General features: G+C 37.5%; 1 protein-coding gene across 2 annotated transcripts in view; it reads right to left on the reverse strand.

Annotated features, from left to right (window-relative positions):
• The window catches only part of LOC124710820 (SWI/SNF complex subunit SMARCC2), an 86,620-nt gene that overhangs the window by 28,076 nt on the left and 39,603 nt on the right, over positions 1-18,941 (reverse strand). Inside the window, exons 7-12 of one of the 2 annotated variants that reach the window (XM_047240957.1) lie at positions 18,049-18,161; positions 15,704-15,831; positions 13,741-13,868; positions 11,657-11,983; positions 11,352-11,563; positions 8,884-9,104 (exon numbers count right to left, since the gene is read on the reverse strand). In XM_047240957.1, coding sequence (XP_047096913.1) covers positions 8,884-9,104; positions 11,352-11,563; positions 11,657-11,983; positions 13,741-13,868; positions 15,704-15,831; positions 18,049-18,161 — 1,129 coding nt within the window. Of the gene's footprint in view, positions 1-8,883; positions 9,105-11,351; positions 11,564-11,656; positions 11,984-13,740; positions 13,872-15,703; positions 15,832-18,048; positions 18,162-18,941 lie in introns of both variants that reach the window. The other variant, XM_047240956.1, reaches the window with a different exon arrangement.

The following is an 18,941-nucleotide window of genomic DNA, read 5'->3' on the forward strand; positions in this document are numbered from 1 at the left end:
TACTTTTACTGTGAAACCTTGCTTCTTGCCAAATTTCATGATTCTACACCAATGGGAAGTACCCTATAGGTTTTGATGAGTGACAAAAACCTTCGACAGCCTCAATCGCATAAAATGTTTCTTTATTTAAGACAACCAATTCTGACAGACTTTGCTGTCATTTTCAAGTCTGTAACAAAGGGCATCTAAATGGAATGTCTCACATAACATGAGTTAAGATGTAATATTTGAGATAAAAGTTTAAGTTTGGCATTACAAAAACTGGAAGTTAAGAACTGTGCACTTACATACCTTAAAAATCTGTAGAGACTTTAAATAAGGAAATATTTTATGCCATCTATGCTGTGGATATTTTTTTTTCCTTCAGTACTGTTAAAATGAGAAAATTCAATTTGATGAGCAAATTTGTGAATATCAAAATATGTGACCTAAATAGTCATATCTTTTGATTACGTCGATGAAGCAGCTCACCCTACAAGGATTCCATTTTACTAACTGAGGTATGGAACTCTAAAAGTATGCAGCGTTTAGTAGAGTTGGTACACCATGCTCATCCTCTCATGTTCTCTCCTATGTACATGCTTGTTGTTCACTCCTGAGTAAATGCTTGTTCACAGGCATTGCCAGCGAATAATCTGAATGCTCTTTCACCTGTGTTCACTTCTATTTGCTGCATTGTAAATGAGGTGTTATACTAGTTCACTCAAGTTTACTACCACCTGCTTTTGTATGACCAGGCTTTAGAATGTGGAAATGAAATCATATGATGATCTTTACTTAGCTGAGGACTACAGTCATTATATGCTTTTTAAATGAAATCATTGCCCCCATTAGACTGTAAGTTTTTACTATTCATTTATTTTACATTGCGATTTCACATGTGGACTTACTTTCAAGTGCAAGGTCACAACTAAGTATTGCTCTATAAATTGTGTTGTTAATGAAATATTATCACATTATGCCTTGCCCTTTTATACATGTTTTATAGGTTTCAATTACCTTGCACTTGAAAATGGCTCTACACTCAAAATTGTAATAGTGAAATAAATAAATAAACATAAAACGGCAACAATAATTTCATTTAAAAGTATCATGCGGCTTCTGTGGAAGAGCGCTGTTGCTGCATTGTACCAACATGTAAGTTTTAAAATTTGGACAGTATCGAGTGCTTGGGGCTCTTTTATTAGTTCTCACTAGAATGGCTGGCAGAAAAGTTGAGTCCTATAGGTCACGGCCGTTGCCTGCTGCCAGCAGGGGCTGCGGGCTGTGATTCGTCCGCCTCTCAGCTTTGTTGCCACGTAGGTACCATTAGCAGTGCGGTAGGTCAGAGCAGCTGAAAGCTCAGTGTTACCACGCTATATCGAGTGCTCACGTCTGATCTCAGTGTCTTACTGTCTTTGGAAATGTGCTTTGACGTGTGTTCAGTGGTGAACAACAATGCAGGAGAAACAGTCTACTTGTGGTACTTCTCTGGTCGGTGTGCGTAAAGGGCGGAAAGACATTCATAAGAAATTGAAAATTATCATATCGAATGTACTCAAGTTTTTTACTGATCTGGCCGACAATGAAGAAGCAGAGAATAACTTAAATTTTGCACAAATTCATAAACTTACTGCTAAAGTGTGTGGTGTCCCAAGTCAACTGTAGGCTGTATTAACAAATCTGTCTCATTAGCAGAATCTCCAGACATGAATGAATGTTTCGATTTTCCAAGAAAGGGATACGAACACGAACGAAAATCAACTGACTTTGACGATTTTAACAAAGAGCTCGTGCGTAGAACTGTACTTAGATATTACAACAGACGAGAGTATCCAATGGCTAAAAAAAGACAGGCTGACCTCCATGAAAAAATTAATTACTCGGTCTCCGAGACCTCCGTTCTTTGTCTTCTCCACTCCCTTGGTTTCCGATTCAAGAAGTGTAATGACGGACAGAAATTCTGAATGGGATGCAGAGACATTGCAAAAGCAAGAGCGAAGTTTTTGCATACAATGCACTTCTTGCATGCTGAAGACACCAGGCCCGTAGTGTACTTGGATGAAAGTTGGGTTTCACAGAACCACACCAATAAGTATATATGGCAAGACTCCAAAGGAAACGGTGGTTTGAAAGTGCCTACCAGTTGAGGGGCTGATTAATCATCGTTCACGCTGGTTCATTAACCACAGGCTTCATGACAGAGGGCAAACTTGTTTTTCGTGGTGGGAAAAGTTCTTGCCAATCTGATTATCATTCAGAAATGAATGGAGAAGTTTTTAAGAACTGGTTTATTCGACTGTTGTCTGTGCTGGAAGAAGGGTCAATTATCGTGATGGACAACGCCAGTTACCACTCCATTCAGATCGAAAAGCTCTCACATTCAAATTGGAGCAAAGCAGATATTATGGAGGGGTTAAAGAGAAAGAATGTTTCATTATCAATCAATGAAACAAAGGCTGATCACCTGTCTAAGGAAGAAATCGTAGGTGCCAAAAAGACTTATGAATTAGATCAACTGGTAAACGAAAAGGGACACCAAGTGGTATGTCTACCACTGTATCACTGCCAGTATAATCCCATTGTTGATATGGACCCAAGTAAAGCGAGAAGTAGCGAAAAGAAATACTGCTTTCAAACTTGCTGATGTCGAGAAACTAACACACGAAGCTCTTGATAATGTTATTCAGCAGGACTGGGAGAGGTAAGTAAAACACACAGAAGCATTGCAAGGAACTGATTTCTTGAACCAGGGCTTAAGAGGCACCATAGTGGAATCTGTGATGATGCACCTGGCTGAAACAAGAGACAGTGAATCTGAAGACATGGAGCCAGAAGATCCTTCAGTTTAGGTAAGCACTGTCTATATAAAAAGCTGACTTGATTTAAATGTTTGTCTATTCATTCTAGTTATAGAGGACATAGTGTGAATGTTTTTCCCTTACAGTAGACGTCTGATAAATTTATCACAATTGGTGGCGATTAGTTTACTAAACAGTAACTGTCAATTAAAATAAGATTGTCAATTTTGCATTAATTAACAACAGTTTTTCCTAAAAACCTGTATCAAATTTATTTACATTCGGATATAATCTTACTGCATTTGGTTTACTTGTTCATTCAAAATTTAACTCCTTTTTTTCATAGAAGGATTTACTGGCTGTTTCATAGTAATGGTAATGCAGTTCATAAAATGACAAAACGTTGTGGTGCTTCTGTATTGACTGTATATATAAACAGTGCAGTAGCATCAGAACAGCCCAAGCACCTATTCTGATTCTCCAAGAAGAGCATAGAAATCTATGATATTTCAGGACTTTTACAAAAAGCTAGAACGTAGAATTCTATTACTTTAGTATGACAGAGAATACTATCAGATAGCTAGAGAAATACAGGGTAATGTCTGTGATAAAACTGATTATTCTGGGCAGTCACTTCAACACACTGTCTTCTCCGTCCACTTGGTTTTTAATTCAGAAACTGTAATAATGGACAAAATTTGTAACACAAGACAGGGACATTGCAGTAGTAAGAACGAGGTTTTTGTGTACCAAGCATGTATTGCAAGCTGATAATAATACGCTTACAGAAAATGTACATAAAAGTTGGGTTTCACAAAACCTTTCGAACAAATATTTTGCTCTACTTCAGTGAAAATATTGGCTTCAAAATAAGTACAATTACTTTTGCGTAGCTTATACTGGCGTTTTGACTGACGGATGCAATGACGAAGGATATGTATTAGTGGCCAAAAAAATATTTTCAGGAAGCAGGGAATATTCTCGGTCATGTTAAAGCGAGCAGTCAGCACAAAACTCTTGGCGACAGCCTACGACGACTCGCGCGCTGCTGCGCATGGAATACCACGGAAGTAATTTGCCTCTGCATGTGATATGATACAATAATAATGTCTGAAATGTTACCAAAAATAATTTTGTACTTCTCTTAATAACTTTCTCATGGAAAGTTCTTTTGCAGTCCCACAAAATGAAAATTCATCAGCGACTACATTTTTCGCGATGCAGTCAGCACAGTTTCACACCTCTTATATTATTTTATTTTTTATCTCAGAATACTTTTATGTTTCCGAAATAAAGAGATGCAGCATATGCATCTGTAAACTTTGAGGATGTTCCTGTATTTTTCCAGTCCAATTACATTAGTGATTCTGTTACTATCGCAGGTGGAAGTAAAAAATTATTTTCCTCCAATATTTCATGTAACATTTAGTTTCCATTTTTTTTTCCTAGCAGCTAGTGAGAATTTTCTTTTGGGAAGTACTCCATATATTCTAGACTAAAAATAGAGTTCCCCAATATTTTTTTAAATTTTTATGAACATCTGAAATTATCATTATAAAAATAAAAAAATAAAAAACTGGCAATGCTGTAAGATGGCGAGATGACCTTTAAGCCCTATTTTCGTGGTGGTCACTATAGTAACTAGTACATTCATTCATCTGAATTCAAAATCCACTACCATAACCTTTCTTCATCTTTGATGGGAAATTTGAACATTTTTATTTCAGGTCTTGTCCGTCTGCTCCTTCCTCAGTTAATGTACTTGCACACACTCGGCAAAAAGACTCGATCCTATAGCGAAGCTATGTCAGAAACAGCTGTACTTCACAGCCACCAGCCGGTGGAAAGCAACTAGGGACCACTGGCAGTAGGGAAATGTCTCACAAATGTCACCGAAGGGAATGCCATCTAGTGGTTGATGCCACAAGTACGGGTGTGACGCTGTCAACACCAGGTGGCTGTTCCTTGATGAGGGTCGGCTGCCAAAGTAAGCGCTCGGTTAATCTGTTTCTTAACTGATTTGGGATATCAGCATGGTGCTACAAGTGGCAACTGACTCTAAAGAATAAAAAGTGATAGATCCCCACACAAATACTCAAAAAACTCCATTAAATTTTGGTTACATATTAAACCACACAAATTTAAAGGTTGTCAATTCAACTAAATACCTAAGACTTACAATTATGACCACCTTAAATTGGTAAAAATCACACAGAAAATGTTGTAGTAAACCAAAATCTTTATTTCATTGGTAGAACACTTAGAAGATGGTACAAATCTACTAAAGAGGGAGCATACACTACACTTGTCCAATCTCTTCTGGTGTACAGCTGAACGGCATATAAATCTTACCAGGTAGGATTGACAGCGGACATCCAAAAAGTTCAAAGGGTGTCTTGTAAGATAAATCTTCAAATTAAAGTATCTCTTTTTTGTATTAACTATGTTTTACTGTAAATGTCACAACTGTGACATCAACGTTTTCAAAATCTCATTTCTTCCTCAAATGTAAATGGCATCCAAGATATTTTGGAGCTTTTCTCTTATTATTTCACCAAATACTTTATAAGCTGCATTAAAATGAAAAAAAATGTCAATAAATGTTTATTTTTCTACACTGTGTTTTTTAAGAATGTGTTAACTCCTTTACATTCCATTCATCAGATATCGATATCTTTTCAGACATATGGCAAACAGGCGACAGTTTCTGAGCTTGATGGGCAGGCTCACTTAAATGTACTTTCTCTACAGCATGAACAATCCTTTTCTTTGACTTTGGCAAAATTACTTCTAACTCTGCCGTGTCAAACAGATCTATTTTTCCTACATTACCCTTACCCGTAACTGCTTCCACATCATCTTGTACTGTATCTATTTATAATGTGTGGTCCATTTTTCTTCAGAAATACACATAAATATGTCTCACATAAATTGCGTGTTCTTCTAACTACTGATTTATTGTATTTCTTGGTGTAGGACATAGTTTACTATTTCTTTGATTCTATGGATCTTTTATGCATGTAATTCTGTAGGTCTTGACATTTCCTTTGATGTCTACTTTGAGCTCATAAAGTATTTAAGCATATTTTTCCGTAACAAATCTCACACCTAGCACATAACAGATACTGGGGACCAGCAGAATATGTATGTCTTAAATTGTGAAATGAGACCTGCCAGGTAGTTGTTAGTCACTAGTGAGTCATGAGTTAGGTAAAAAGTGCACTTACAATGACAGTGGCTTTTGTAACTGTTTGCATGGTCAGTCAGGTTAACACGATGAATGATGAGTTGGATGATGAGACAAGACAGCGTGGAACCACGAAGAAAATAGTGTGCGATAAATATCATCGTGATGTGGAACATATGAAATTAAATGGTGTCGTAATCGAATATATTGTGCAGAATGCATTCACGTAAAACAGAATATTCTGTAGCATTTAAATTGTACTCACATGTGCTTGCATAACTACAGCATTGGAAACCGGTGCATTTCGATAATACCCCACAATGATTTCGAAACCATCATTGGGCTATGTTATAGGCGAGTCCATCACTGAAGCTAGTACTCCTCCAGTCAAATTCATTCATTTCGTATACTCAAAACCAAACTATACCAATGGAATATGAAAAAATAGCCCAAGAAATATTGCCATATTCTGAGAAACACAATACAAGAAATACATACAAAAACCAGTAACCACCTTCATAATCCTTAACAACCAGATCAATAATCATCACTCTCATGTCATCAATGTTGAAAAAAGACATAAACAATTTGTATCTTCTACCAAAACAAGTCATCAGTTATTCACCCTGGCTACTGTATATAATCACAACAGAAACAACTTGCCAGCAGCATGTAGTGTAAAAGTCACCAAACACTGTAAGTGCACTTCAATTTTCAGTTACTATTCAGTAACAGTTGGGCTGTGTGGCTGCTTGTTTTGATGTAATGAATTCAGCTAAATCATTAAGTAATTTTAGAAGGCATTTTGAGATGTATTCCTGGATGAAGAGCAACTGTCCATTTCCTTATTCAATGGCCTCAATTAAGATCCAGTACTTTAAACAGTTACAGGGGCATCAACACAAGTACAGTGACACAGATGAACATCCTGGAATGGACTGAGTACTGCCCAGCACAGATGACTGACAGGTTGCCCACTGTTACAACTCAATTTGGTCTTGATATCCTTTTACACAATATGAGGTGTAGTGATGAGTATGCCAGTTTATGAGGAGAATATGCTGCCACTTCACAATGAGTTACATACTTATTTGAAATCTACATTGATTTGCAAAAACCAAAATGGAACTTTTGAAATGTAACAGATATTTGGTGAGGATATTCTTACACTATCAGCCAAATCTCAGAAGTTTACTATGTTTCAGGACAATTATTATTTACCCATGCAACAAATTCATGATCAATGCAGATGATAAAATTTATGGGAAAATTACTAGATAATGTTGGATTCATTGACACGGATAATGGACATTACCCACTGGAAAGTTTTCCCCATTTTTTTATGATTTCTTGTAAAATCTATGTACTTGCACATGATGCATTACGTGAATCAATCATCATGAGATCTACCTCACTTCCATCATTACTGTGCAGAAAGCCTTCTTGCAGGCATGCATATTGCCTAGAAGTCTGGTCTCCCAGTTTGCCTGGGAAAGAATCAACATACAACAGCCACCAAAGTCAATTACACATAGTTTTGAAGATTCTATACAAACACTATCATAACCTCATATTACACAGTACACATGTTTGGTTCATATTTCACAATAATGTATATGAGGGCTATTTGGAAAGTAAGTTCTGATCTGTCGCAAAGTGGAAACCACTGTGAAAATCAAAAATGTTTTATTTTCAACAGTTAGCTACACCTTCCAGCCGCTTCTCTACATAGTCACTGCTCCAACTTAGACATTTGTCGTAGCATTATACCAATTTTCCAATACCCTTGACATAGAAGGCAGCCGCCTGTGCTTTCCCCCAATTCTCTACATTGATCTACAGCCAAAACAATGTCTTTATAGCCAGCAGTTCGTGTGAGCAGTGAAGAAATTCAGTGGAAGCCAATTATGGGCTGTATTGAGGGTGATCAAACACTTCCCATCGGAAACACTGCAGGAGCATCATCATTGCCCCTGCAGAGTGTGGCCAGAATCGTCATGAAGAAGGAATCATATGAAAGTTATGTTACGTGGGCTGCATGACATCAGGCGAAATCTCTCACCAGGCCCTCGTACTTGGCGGGATACATTATTTTCTAGTTCACTGAGCACTCAGAACTGGAAAGACTGACGAGACATGATCCCCAGCATACTAGAGACACTGCCCAACACATATATGCAAAGCTTCATCAGATTTTCACAGTGGTTTCCATTTTGTGACCAATCGGAACATACTTTCCTGATAGCCCTCATATTATAATAATGTATGCTATTTTTTCCGAAATCATTACCCATGATCATGATTTCCAATTATTTCCAAAAATGAAAAATTATGGCCAACTTTTAAGGCGGCAAAGCTATCATGTCATCACAGTGAGTCAACTGCAAGCAACATCAATATTAATTTTACTGGTATGTTTGAACACAGCCACAACAGATTCCCTTCCAAGAAGATCATAGATTGAATATCTCAGGTATGTAGCTTTTCTCTGCTGGCCTGTGATTTTCAGAACTGAAGTTACTATCATAGAGCGGAGGAAAAAAAATAGTATATTAAATCAAATCTGAAAAGTCAACTGATGCATCTAAAAAAATTAATCACTTACGCTCATAAATTTTTTTCCCAAAAGCTCAAGAAATCAACAAAATATCTGGTTATCAACCACTAAAAAAAGAGTCTCATTCCATTTTATGCCGCATGCAGGACTTTCTAATTAACACATCACTTTGATTTACAGAGGGTGGGAGGGACGGGATTCTTCAAAATCAACACTGTGATGAAAGACTCCCAGTGTATAAACTTAACGCTTATTTTACTTCTTTGGGTACCAGGAATCACAATCATCCATTTCCTGAGCACTAGTTTAAACTAATGGTGCTTAAGTAAATCATTATCTTACAAGGAGAGAGAGCTCACCTGCTTCATGATCCTCAAGGTATGGATCTTCTATTGGAAGTCTTAAGAAATGCAAAATGCATTCATCCTGTGTTCTGCTCCCAACGTGTTCACATACTTTATTCCAATCATCCTTATAAAGTTCAAGCCCTTCTAAAAGCAACAATGTTTCTTGCTCATTCCATTCTCTAGTCATGCTAGCTGCAGTTTTATTTCTGAGGACAGCTGGCTTCCTTGCATACCTAAACGTACCAAACATTTTACTCCAGTTTGTGTGCCATCCACTTCCATTAAATTACATATTTTGAATATTTGAAATGTATCACTAAATATAGCACTAATTATAATTAGGATTTCATAATTTAAAATATACATAAACCTATAAGGCACAGAATTTTACCTCCCAATCCGTTTGCCGCAAGTACTATTCATAATAAGGAAAAACAAGTACAACTTCATAACACACAATATAAAGGTAAACAGGTCACTCATGGGTCAAAGTTCCAAAAGTTCTCTTACATGTTGGTTGGTTGGTTGATTACAAGGATCAAACTACTAGGTCATCAGTCCCTTTTTCCTCAAACAGGCAGGTCTACAAGACTGTACAGCAGAAACGGCCTACTGTGCAAAATCCAGGCAAGAAAAACCGAAGGTCTACCAAACATCAACGAAGGCTAGTTAAGGGACGAAAAAGATGAAAGGGGGTCATAGGAAGAAAGGCAGGTGAGATGCCCCATCTAGGAAGCAGCCAGAACCCCCGAAAGCAGAATGCAATGCAGACAAAAGGACCTGACCTTGCAGTCGACATTCAGTGACGCCTGCACAAGACGAGCAACAGGAGAGGCAAAAATCGCCATCATACAATGAAGGTGATACTGAGGATCCCACAGCTACTGCTAGACCATTGATGGCTACTGGAAAGAGAGGGACAGTCAGTACAGGACCCTGTGAGACTCCATTCTCTTGGATATGGGAGTACTGTGGAAATCACCAAATCAAACCTGGAAAGTACGGTGTGACCATAAGTTCTGGGTAAAAAGCAGGAGCAGATCCTGGAGACCGCAGGAGCAGATCCTGGAGACCGCACTTGTGTAAGGTAGCGGGGATGCGGGGTCGCCATGTGGTGTTCTAATTCTGCAGGTTAAAGTTTTTTGGATGGCGGACTCTAGGTAAACCAGATTATCAGTAGTGGAATGGTCTTCACAAAAACTACCCTGGGATGAAGTCAGAAGTCCCTGAGGGGGAGGGAGGGGGAGGGGGAGGGGGAGGGGGGGAGGGGGAGAGGGAGGGAGGGGGGGAGAAGGAGATAGGGAGAGAGGGAGGGGGAGTGGGATGGGGAGTGGGAGGGGGGGGGATTCCTTAACCGTTACATTAATAATATAATGCATGTTCCAAAACTAATGGAAGCACGCCATATGACCAGTTGTTATATTGTAAATGTCCACATATACCTGCAAGCACATAATGCATGTGTTGTTACTGAAATCTTTCTTTGGGACTACTTGTTTACACAGGGCAGCACAAAACACAGATGGTGTAGAGCAAAACCTGCTCATAAATGACCTACAAAGACTGTTACGGCTTTTGATTACTGTGGGATAGAAGTTAGTGGCCATTCAAGGAAAACAGTCACAGTGCATCAACAACTAGATTAAAGTTACTTAATGGTTACAAAAACTCCCATGGTGGTCACAAAGACATTATGAATCTGCTACATCACAATGAACCTCACAAAGTCAAAACCAACAGCCTGCCTGTGAACACTGACAATGTGAGCACAGCAGACAGTGAAATATCTTTCACTTGGCAAAATTTTTCCATCTCCATTAATACAGTATACAACAGAGGTTCCGAAAACACTAAGCACATGGAAGTTTGTTGCTTTGAGTATGCCACATACTAACTTCAACAGCTAAGAATTGTGACTATATCTACAGTTACAGAACTTTGAGCACTAGAAGAAGCTGGACAGTGATGTCGAAAGAAAGTCTGCTCTCTGGCACTGGAAGAAAACTGACTCAGTGAAGCCAAATTAGATAAAAATGCTGCGGTCTGTGTGAAAGGTTAAGCTGACTGAATTCTTTGCTAGGCACGTTTTCATCTTTCTGAAGTTTGAGGACATCTGTACCAAGATAAATTCCCAGCACAAGAAGGAAACTCTTGATATGCATAAGGCTACCATAAATTAGCATTTGGCATTTTGTCTGTAGAAGGTATAATTCTTCATGGCATAATGCAACCAATGGATTATGTTCCATTCAGTATCTTTATAAACTACCTGGCTTACACATCTTTGACAAAGGTTTTATCTGCCCACATAATGTTTGCAAGTCTAACATATACGTTAACTAGCAACTGAAGCCGCAGCTGCTGACTTCTTTGTTCTATTTTTTATACACCAGCAGCTGTTCCAAAATTACCATTGTTGAGCAATTTTAATACTGAACCTGCTTTCACAAAAGGAATGTATGCAAGTAATTTGTGCTTACTGGTCAAGCTTAAGCCCAAAGTTAGAACCAGGATCAACTTCCACTTTCTTAACTCCGTCTTTTTTATCAAGATCCAGAAGTGTTTTGGCAGCAGACGGTTGAGGAGTCTTTGGAGGATTTATTGGCTGAAGTCCAGATGGAGTATCTGACAGAACATGAAAGTGTGAAGTTGGCGGTGGTCCCATGGGAGTCGGGCGGCTGTCTGAATCAACCTGCAATTTAAAATTATTGTATCCATTCCAATAGGTTGCAAGCACTGGCAACTAACATTTTGCACAACAACAAAAAAATAATAACTTTTTTACCTGGTAATTAATAAGCCCCCACTGTTCTAGGAAAGCATGCACTCGCATTATTGCACACACATCGCCTGCTAGATTTCTCCTACAAGCAGTGCTGGTAATATACTCTGTTGGATTTAATCGGTATGTATCAATCATGAAGTTTCTGTATGCTAGGTAGATTTCTGGAGTCTTAGATTTATTCTTTCCATTGAAAAATTCAGGTAATGCACGCTTTTCAACTGTGTGAATAGAATTATAATCAAACCATGCTGAGTAACTGGGAATGATTATATGGTGTGTCTGCTCAGTGACATTGTCTTCTTGGCCATCATCTTTTGATGCAAAATCCTGGAAAAGACAGATAACTTAATATTAAATTGTATTTTAAAAATAATTTTCATACAAAAAGTAAATAAAAAGAAAGAGATCTATACTAAAAACCTTCAACATAAAATGTAAAGAACAGTTTATGAACTACAAGACTTTCTGAATGTTTTTTCTTTTTAATTCTGTAATGTATCTTTCAAAGCTGCAACATTCTTTTTAAAACTACTGACTTACACACATTCCACTACCCATCTCCTACAGCTGTAAGCAAGAAAATGCAAGCTAAATGAAATTAAAAAGGGCATGTCAAAAAGGACTTCACAACTTTTAAATTATAATGTAAATTTATTCAGATAGCTTACAGAATCAGCAGAAGTTTCATTTTGTAGCAAACAACCTCAAGTTTCACATAAAAGGACAAGTGTCATTTTGGTTCAGTGTGACTTGCCATTTGTGATGTAGCAAACATCCCACCAGTAATTAATTTCTTCCCACACTCGCTGCAGCAAATTGGGCACAACTTGTACAATGGCAGCGTAGATTCAATTTTTGAGGTTGGCTAAATTGTTTGGTAGGAGAGGAACATACACACAGTCTTTAACGAAACCCCAGAGAAAGAAATCCAGTGGTGTTAAGTCTGGCCAGCAAAGTGAGCATGCGACTGCCCTTTACGGCCAGTCCACCAACCTGGGAAGCAATTATCAAGAAAACCTCCCAACTTCCATGATGTGACTCTGTATGCTTTCAAGTGTAAATATCTATGCAGTAATCACCAAACCATCTTTCGAGGAATGCCAGTCTTGCGAAACACATGTTGCATTGATTTTTGTGGACTGCGGCCAAACCCCTCCCTAATTTGTTCGACATAATCATCAACACATGGGTGACCTTGTGACTTATCATTTAACACAGAGAACAACCCATCTCCACAAAGTTCTTGTGCCAGGAGTAAATTGTAGGCCTGCCTGGAGGCTCTTTAGAGTATTCAATGCAAAATTTACGCCAAACATTTGCTGCATTGTTGCAGAGCTAGTTTCATGAAATCATAACACACAGCAAGCATGCTCTACACCAGTGAAAGCAGCCATTTTAAATATGCAATAAGCTGGTGTTCCTGGTGGCTGAATGGGGTACTGATGTACTTCATGAATTGAACTTGAGGTCATTTGCTACAAAAGACACATCTACCAATGCTGTAAGTTATCTCAATAAATTTCTTTGTATCATTCCAAAGTTGTGAAGTCCTTTTTGGCTCTCCCTGTATTTTATAGAGACTCACAATAAAATAAAATAGAAAATTATGCATTGAACTGAATTTCTCGGTCTTTTCATGGCACAAAAAAATCATAAAACTACTATAGAAAAACTAATTGGATAAAACTGTGATGAAATCAGGAAAAAGACTCACTGTACTGATATTGTACAACCAATTAATTACATAACATCAAGAATAAAAGAATAACTTTAATAACTGGTTCTCAACGGATTACAAAACATTATCAAAATACTTTCTAAAGCTCATGCCCAACTACTAAAACGATTGGACATACTGAAATGAGAGAAAATATATTCAATACACTACAACTATTTATGATGAAGACTGACAGCCACAAATGACAGTTTTTAAAACAAGTTACAACTACACACCTGACAAACCTCTGTAGCTGGCAACTGCTATTGGACAAGGAAATACAAAAGATTAATAATTTAATGCAGCAAAACACTTATAAAACTAAGTAGCAATATTCATTTGTAGCGTTTCTCTGCACTACACATACCTGTGTATTGCTTTCAGAGTTTTTGCCAGTTTGACTATCTTCACCTTTATTATCTGTCTCTTCGTCCAAATCTGTGACTGTACCACCTTTAATAGGCTGTAGATCATTATCTTTCTTTGAAGAGGAGCCTACTGATGGAAAATTTTTTACAAATGTTAGTTGTGTTACATTAAGTAATTTATCTTTGTAATAAGTAGATAATGTAATTAGAATAACTATAATGTTAGTACGAGGGTGTAAGCACACATAAGCATGCATGCACTCACCCACGCACGCACATATCACAGATTCCACGATTTTCCATACACTTAAATTTATCTGAACTTGTTTGCCTTTTGAATGTATGATGACTTTGAATGGATTTCTGATTAGAGACCCCACTAACAAAAAAGAATCAATGTTTGATTCGCATTACGCAAAGAGACAGAATTACTGACAAGTTTCACAATTACAGTTGTCGAATTTTCAGTCATTTAAACTTTCATAAAGAGAAAAGAACAGTGTATCTGGAGGTTTGGTTATTTGCACAAGGAGGCACATGATACTGTGCAAGCATAAGATTATAAGTGCTGAAAGTCATATTTTCTAGCCAACTGGCCTTTATTTTAATGTACAACTAATAAAACACTACAAAGAACAAGCATTCACTTTTACAAAGAGGAAAACTGCAACTGTGCTGATAAAAACATTACAGAAAAGGTCATCAATTTCCACACCAACAGGAAGGCAACAGATATGACAAATGTAAGAAAACAAGACAAGAAGAAAAAAGTGACAAAGTTCACTCAGAACCATTTCATCATTTTTTTGGCTAACTTCATCTTCTCTTTTCAAGGCTACTTTCTGAATACTTTTCCTTCCTTTGTCTTACCTTTGACCTCTAGAAAGGAACTATTGTTTCCGAAAGATAAAAATTTAGAATGGATTCTCCAGATACAATATTGCAGTGCCTGTGTTATTCCGAATAATGATGCAATGTTCCTTTGAACATGCATGCAACTGTAGCTGTTATGAAATACATGAAATGTATTCGTAGTTGCAAATATGGGTAACCATCAGCTGTTTAATGGAATGATGACACTGAAAATTTGTGCCTGATCTGGACTTGAACCTGGATTTCCTGCGTATCACAACCAGTCGTCTTACCATTTGGTTACACAGTCATTTAAACTTTCCGGCCAGACCCAAATGTCATCAAACATGTGTAACAACTTGTACTCGTAAATCCATTATGCATTTTCCCAAATGGAGAGGCATTTTACTTCAAGGTTGCTTGCCTGGTGTCAACGGATAAATATGCCAACAGTGGGCAAGTGACCTTCAAGTAAAATGTCTCCACATATGGGAATATACATAATGGATGTACAAGTACAGGTTGTAGACACATCGTCGATGACAAGTGGAAGTTTGGGTCTGGCTGTGAGTCATGGTTGGGTAGCCAAATGGTAAGGTGACTGCTCGTGATAAATGGGAAATCCAGGTTCAAGTCCCAGTCTAGCACAAATTTTCAGTATTATCATTCCATCATATAGCTGATGGTTATCCATATTTGCAACTGCAAAAACATTTCATGGATTCTCCGAGTATTGCTGTTTCACTGACTAGTCAAGAACATTTCTTCTTAATTTTATCTCTCAGTTCACATTCTTATCTTAATACCCTATGAAACAAGCACATGTGACCTTCACATTATTGCAATACCAGTACAAATATGAAACCTACTTAGTGACATTCAAATATTTTATTTGCAATTAAATTGTATGAATGAGCCAGAAATGCTTAAAAACCTCCATTTTTCGACAAGCTTTTATTTTATGGCTTACATTCCAAAAAAGTCTTACAAAAAAAGGGGGAGGGGTGGTACAGTTTGCATAAACTCAAAAATTATAGGAAGTATATCAACAAGAAATAAAGTCTAATATATTACAAATGAAGCTGAAAGCTGCCTAATGGAGAAATATACCTTGTTTTGGAACAGCAACTTCTTGAATGCTGGGCTCTGCAGGTGGTTCCTCCATCTCTTTGGTCAGGTCATCTGCCTCTTCTTCACTTTTGTGCTTCTTACTAATGCCAACAGCTGGACTACGACCACTGCAAAACAAACATCTCACTCAGTTACAGTACAACAACTGGCAATTCTTCATGATCTTCCCAATATCATCTGTGACAAAGACTGTCAAATGGAAGCAATCTGGTTTGATGGTACTTCAGTGGCTTGCATATCAACACTGCTGCTTATTTATTGGACCAATTTCTTATTTGGCCACGTAAGGCTGAGTGGATCCTGTTCCAATTCTTACCAACCCAGAAAAATCTGTGTCAGTCTCCAAGAATCAAGTCTAAGCCCACCACAACACCCTGCACCACTAGCCACTAGAGGTCATAGAGAAGTCAATGGTCAAGTGAGAACTGCAACACCAAATGCTGATTATCATCAAAACCTGATAAGTATCTATGGATAAAGAGATGCAGAAATGGTAAAAAGTGCATTCAGTATGTAAATAATTTAAATTCAGTAGAAACAGGACTCTGACAGATGATCATATGAATACATCAACAATAAGGAAAAAATTGTGTAAATGTTGAGGCAAATCAAACTGTCCACTAGCTCCTTGCCAATAATAAGCCCCACAGACAAGCTTTTTATCCTTTACTTTTACTTCTTAAATGCAATTTAGCTTCGAGCAAATTTAAGATGGTAAAAGCATTGGTCTAGATGAGAAAGGTTAACATACCATGAACATCAGTCCTTTCATAAAACCAGAGGCCAAAAGAAATAATGGGCAGCAGTGGACAGAAATGTATGATCCTGAAAATGTGGAGGAATGTTCAAGTCACAGATATTCAAAAGCAAACTACAGTTCAAAAAATCTCTGAATCTACGGTCCCATATCCCTCATATGTCTTGTTCACAAAATGCTGGAGAGATAAGCATTATCAAACACTGATTGTGGTGTAATGGTCACCTCTATATTTCCCAATTTGTAAGTAACTGCTTGAAATGGCACAGAACATCAACGATGGATTTAAAATCATTGATGTTGTTATCATTATAGAACTTTTTGCACTCCATAAGTCAGTCAACAACTTTTGCTTAATAAAATCTGCAGTATTACCAAAGACCATCACCAATTGCATAATCAAAATCTCCTACAAAATCTAAGGTTATCCGTGGAATTTAAAAGGCAGATATTTGCACAGATTACCGCTCAGACTTGAGTCTCTCAAGCAGGTGGAAGAGAAGCTATGTGAAGAACTGAACAAGCACTTCCTACAACAGGGAAAATTGTCTTAAATAAAACTCATAATTGTTTGTTCTCCCCGACTTAATAAATAGCAAGCACCCAGAATCACACCATTAGTAGTGGATTTCTTCTTGATCATTCCTTAATATCAAAATATTTACCAATAATTTTAGATCATGCTTCCACCATCAAAAACTACTGTTGAAAGATGAAATAAAAAGTGGTAGTAAATAACAATGTTGTGCAGAAGTTATGATGAGGGGTGGATGAAAATCCACAATGAAAATACTGTTGCCTGCATTATCTTATTCTGCATTCCATATGCTTGACTACTAAGTCATAACACTAGTCATGAAAAATACCTGATACTTAATAAGGCATCATTTTGAGTTGCTCTAATCCTACACCCCCACAGAAGCTTTATTGTTTTATCACTACAGCTGTAGCTAAGATCACATGAGACACTCATATTGTGCAGATGAAGACAAAACATCATGAAACCGCTACATGTATTATCAGGCAGAATGTCAAATCAATGAAATATCAAAAAAGATTTCTTTCAAAACAGCTGCAATTCTCACAAAAACACCTCAGCAAGAAAAAATCTTTGCATTGACAACAAAATGCCAGAAACTCATAGACTAGAATAAAAGTAGGATTGTGGGGAGGGGAAGAAGGTAAGGTGTGTGTGTGTGTGTGTGTGTGTGTGTGTGTGTGTGTGTGTGTGAGAGAGAGAGAGAGAGAGAGAGAGAGAGAGAGAGAGAGAGAGAGAGAGAGAGATAGATATTACATCTCTCAACTACTAGCTCTGTTACTCTATTGGTATATTCCACTAGCACACACTATCAGAAAAACAATCAGAACGATCGAAACAACAAATTACATGATAAATAACACACACAAAAAAAACTTATTTATTCTGGGGCAAAATATGCATATTTTACATGCATAATGTACTACATTAACAATGACAACTTTTTGGCAACAGCCACAACACTAAAACAATTTTAAGTTTCCTAAATATTTCAAATATCAGTACTTCTGCACCATCTGCAAACCTTACCTCTTTCTTTTCACTTGTTTTGGTGGAGGCGATGGTGATCTCTTACGCTTTGGTTTTTTCTTTGTTCTATCAGGATCAGACTGGCTCATCAAGTCTTCCACAGATAAGCGTAACTGTAAAAAAAAAAAAAAAAAGGAGGGGGGGTGTTCATTATAACTTGCACCAGGCTTATGGTATAACACTTATAAACAATTCAAACATATACAGATTAAATTCTGATGACATTTCAAAAATCATAACATTCACATTAAATCTCCACACATCCACTGTTACAGGTCATGGGGTGACAGCTGTTACAATATCTTTTACACCACCTTCAGCTGCATATGTACATCTTATTTTATTTGCCGCTGACTTCGATGTTAGAGCACACCATCTTCAGCACAACGAACATTGATTTTTAATGCCTGCTTTGAGATGTACAATGATGATTACCCAGTGTCCACATGATCACCTGGTGTCATGGAAGGGTTGGTGTACCGTTTCAACAAAATCAATCACAAATAAAATAATACCTACAAATACAGCTGAAAGAGTCATCCCTACTGCATAAAGATATCCACATTTTTATTTAATTCTTGATAAAATAATTTAATTGGATAGATTAAAAAATCTACTCACCTAGCGGCGGCAGAACACACATAAAAGAAGGTTATAATCAGGCAAGTTTTCGGAGCCAGTAGCTCCTTCTCCAGGCAGAAGAGTTGAAGGAGAAGGAAGAGGAGTGAAGGAAAAAGACCAGAGAGGTTTAGGAAAAGGGGTAGTCACCCTGAACCACAGCTCAGGGGAGACTTACCAAATGGGATGAGAAGGAAAGACAGTCTTTCTTTCTTATCTTGTCTGGTAAATCTCCTGTGACTCATGGTTCTGGGTGACTTTCCCGAAATCTACCC

This window comes from Schistocerca piceifrons, chromosome 1, assembly GCF_021461385.2.
Source record: "Schistocerca piceifrons isolate TAMUIC-IGC-003096 chromosome 1, iqSchPice1.1, whole genome shotgun sequence".
NCBI classification, from domain to species: Eukaryota; Metazoa; Arthropoda; class Insecta; order Orthoptera; family Acrididae; genus Schistocerca; species Schistocerca piceifrons.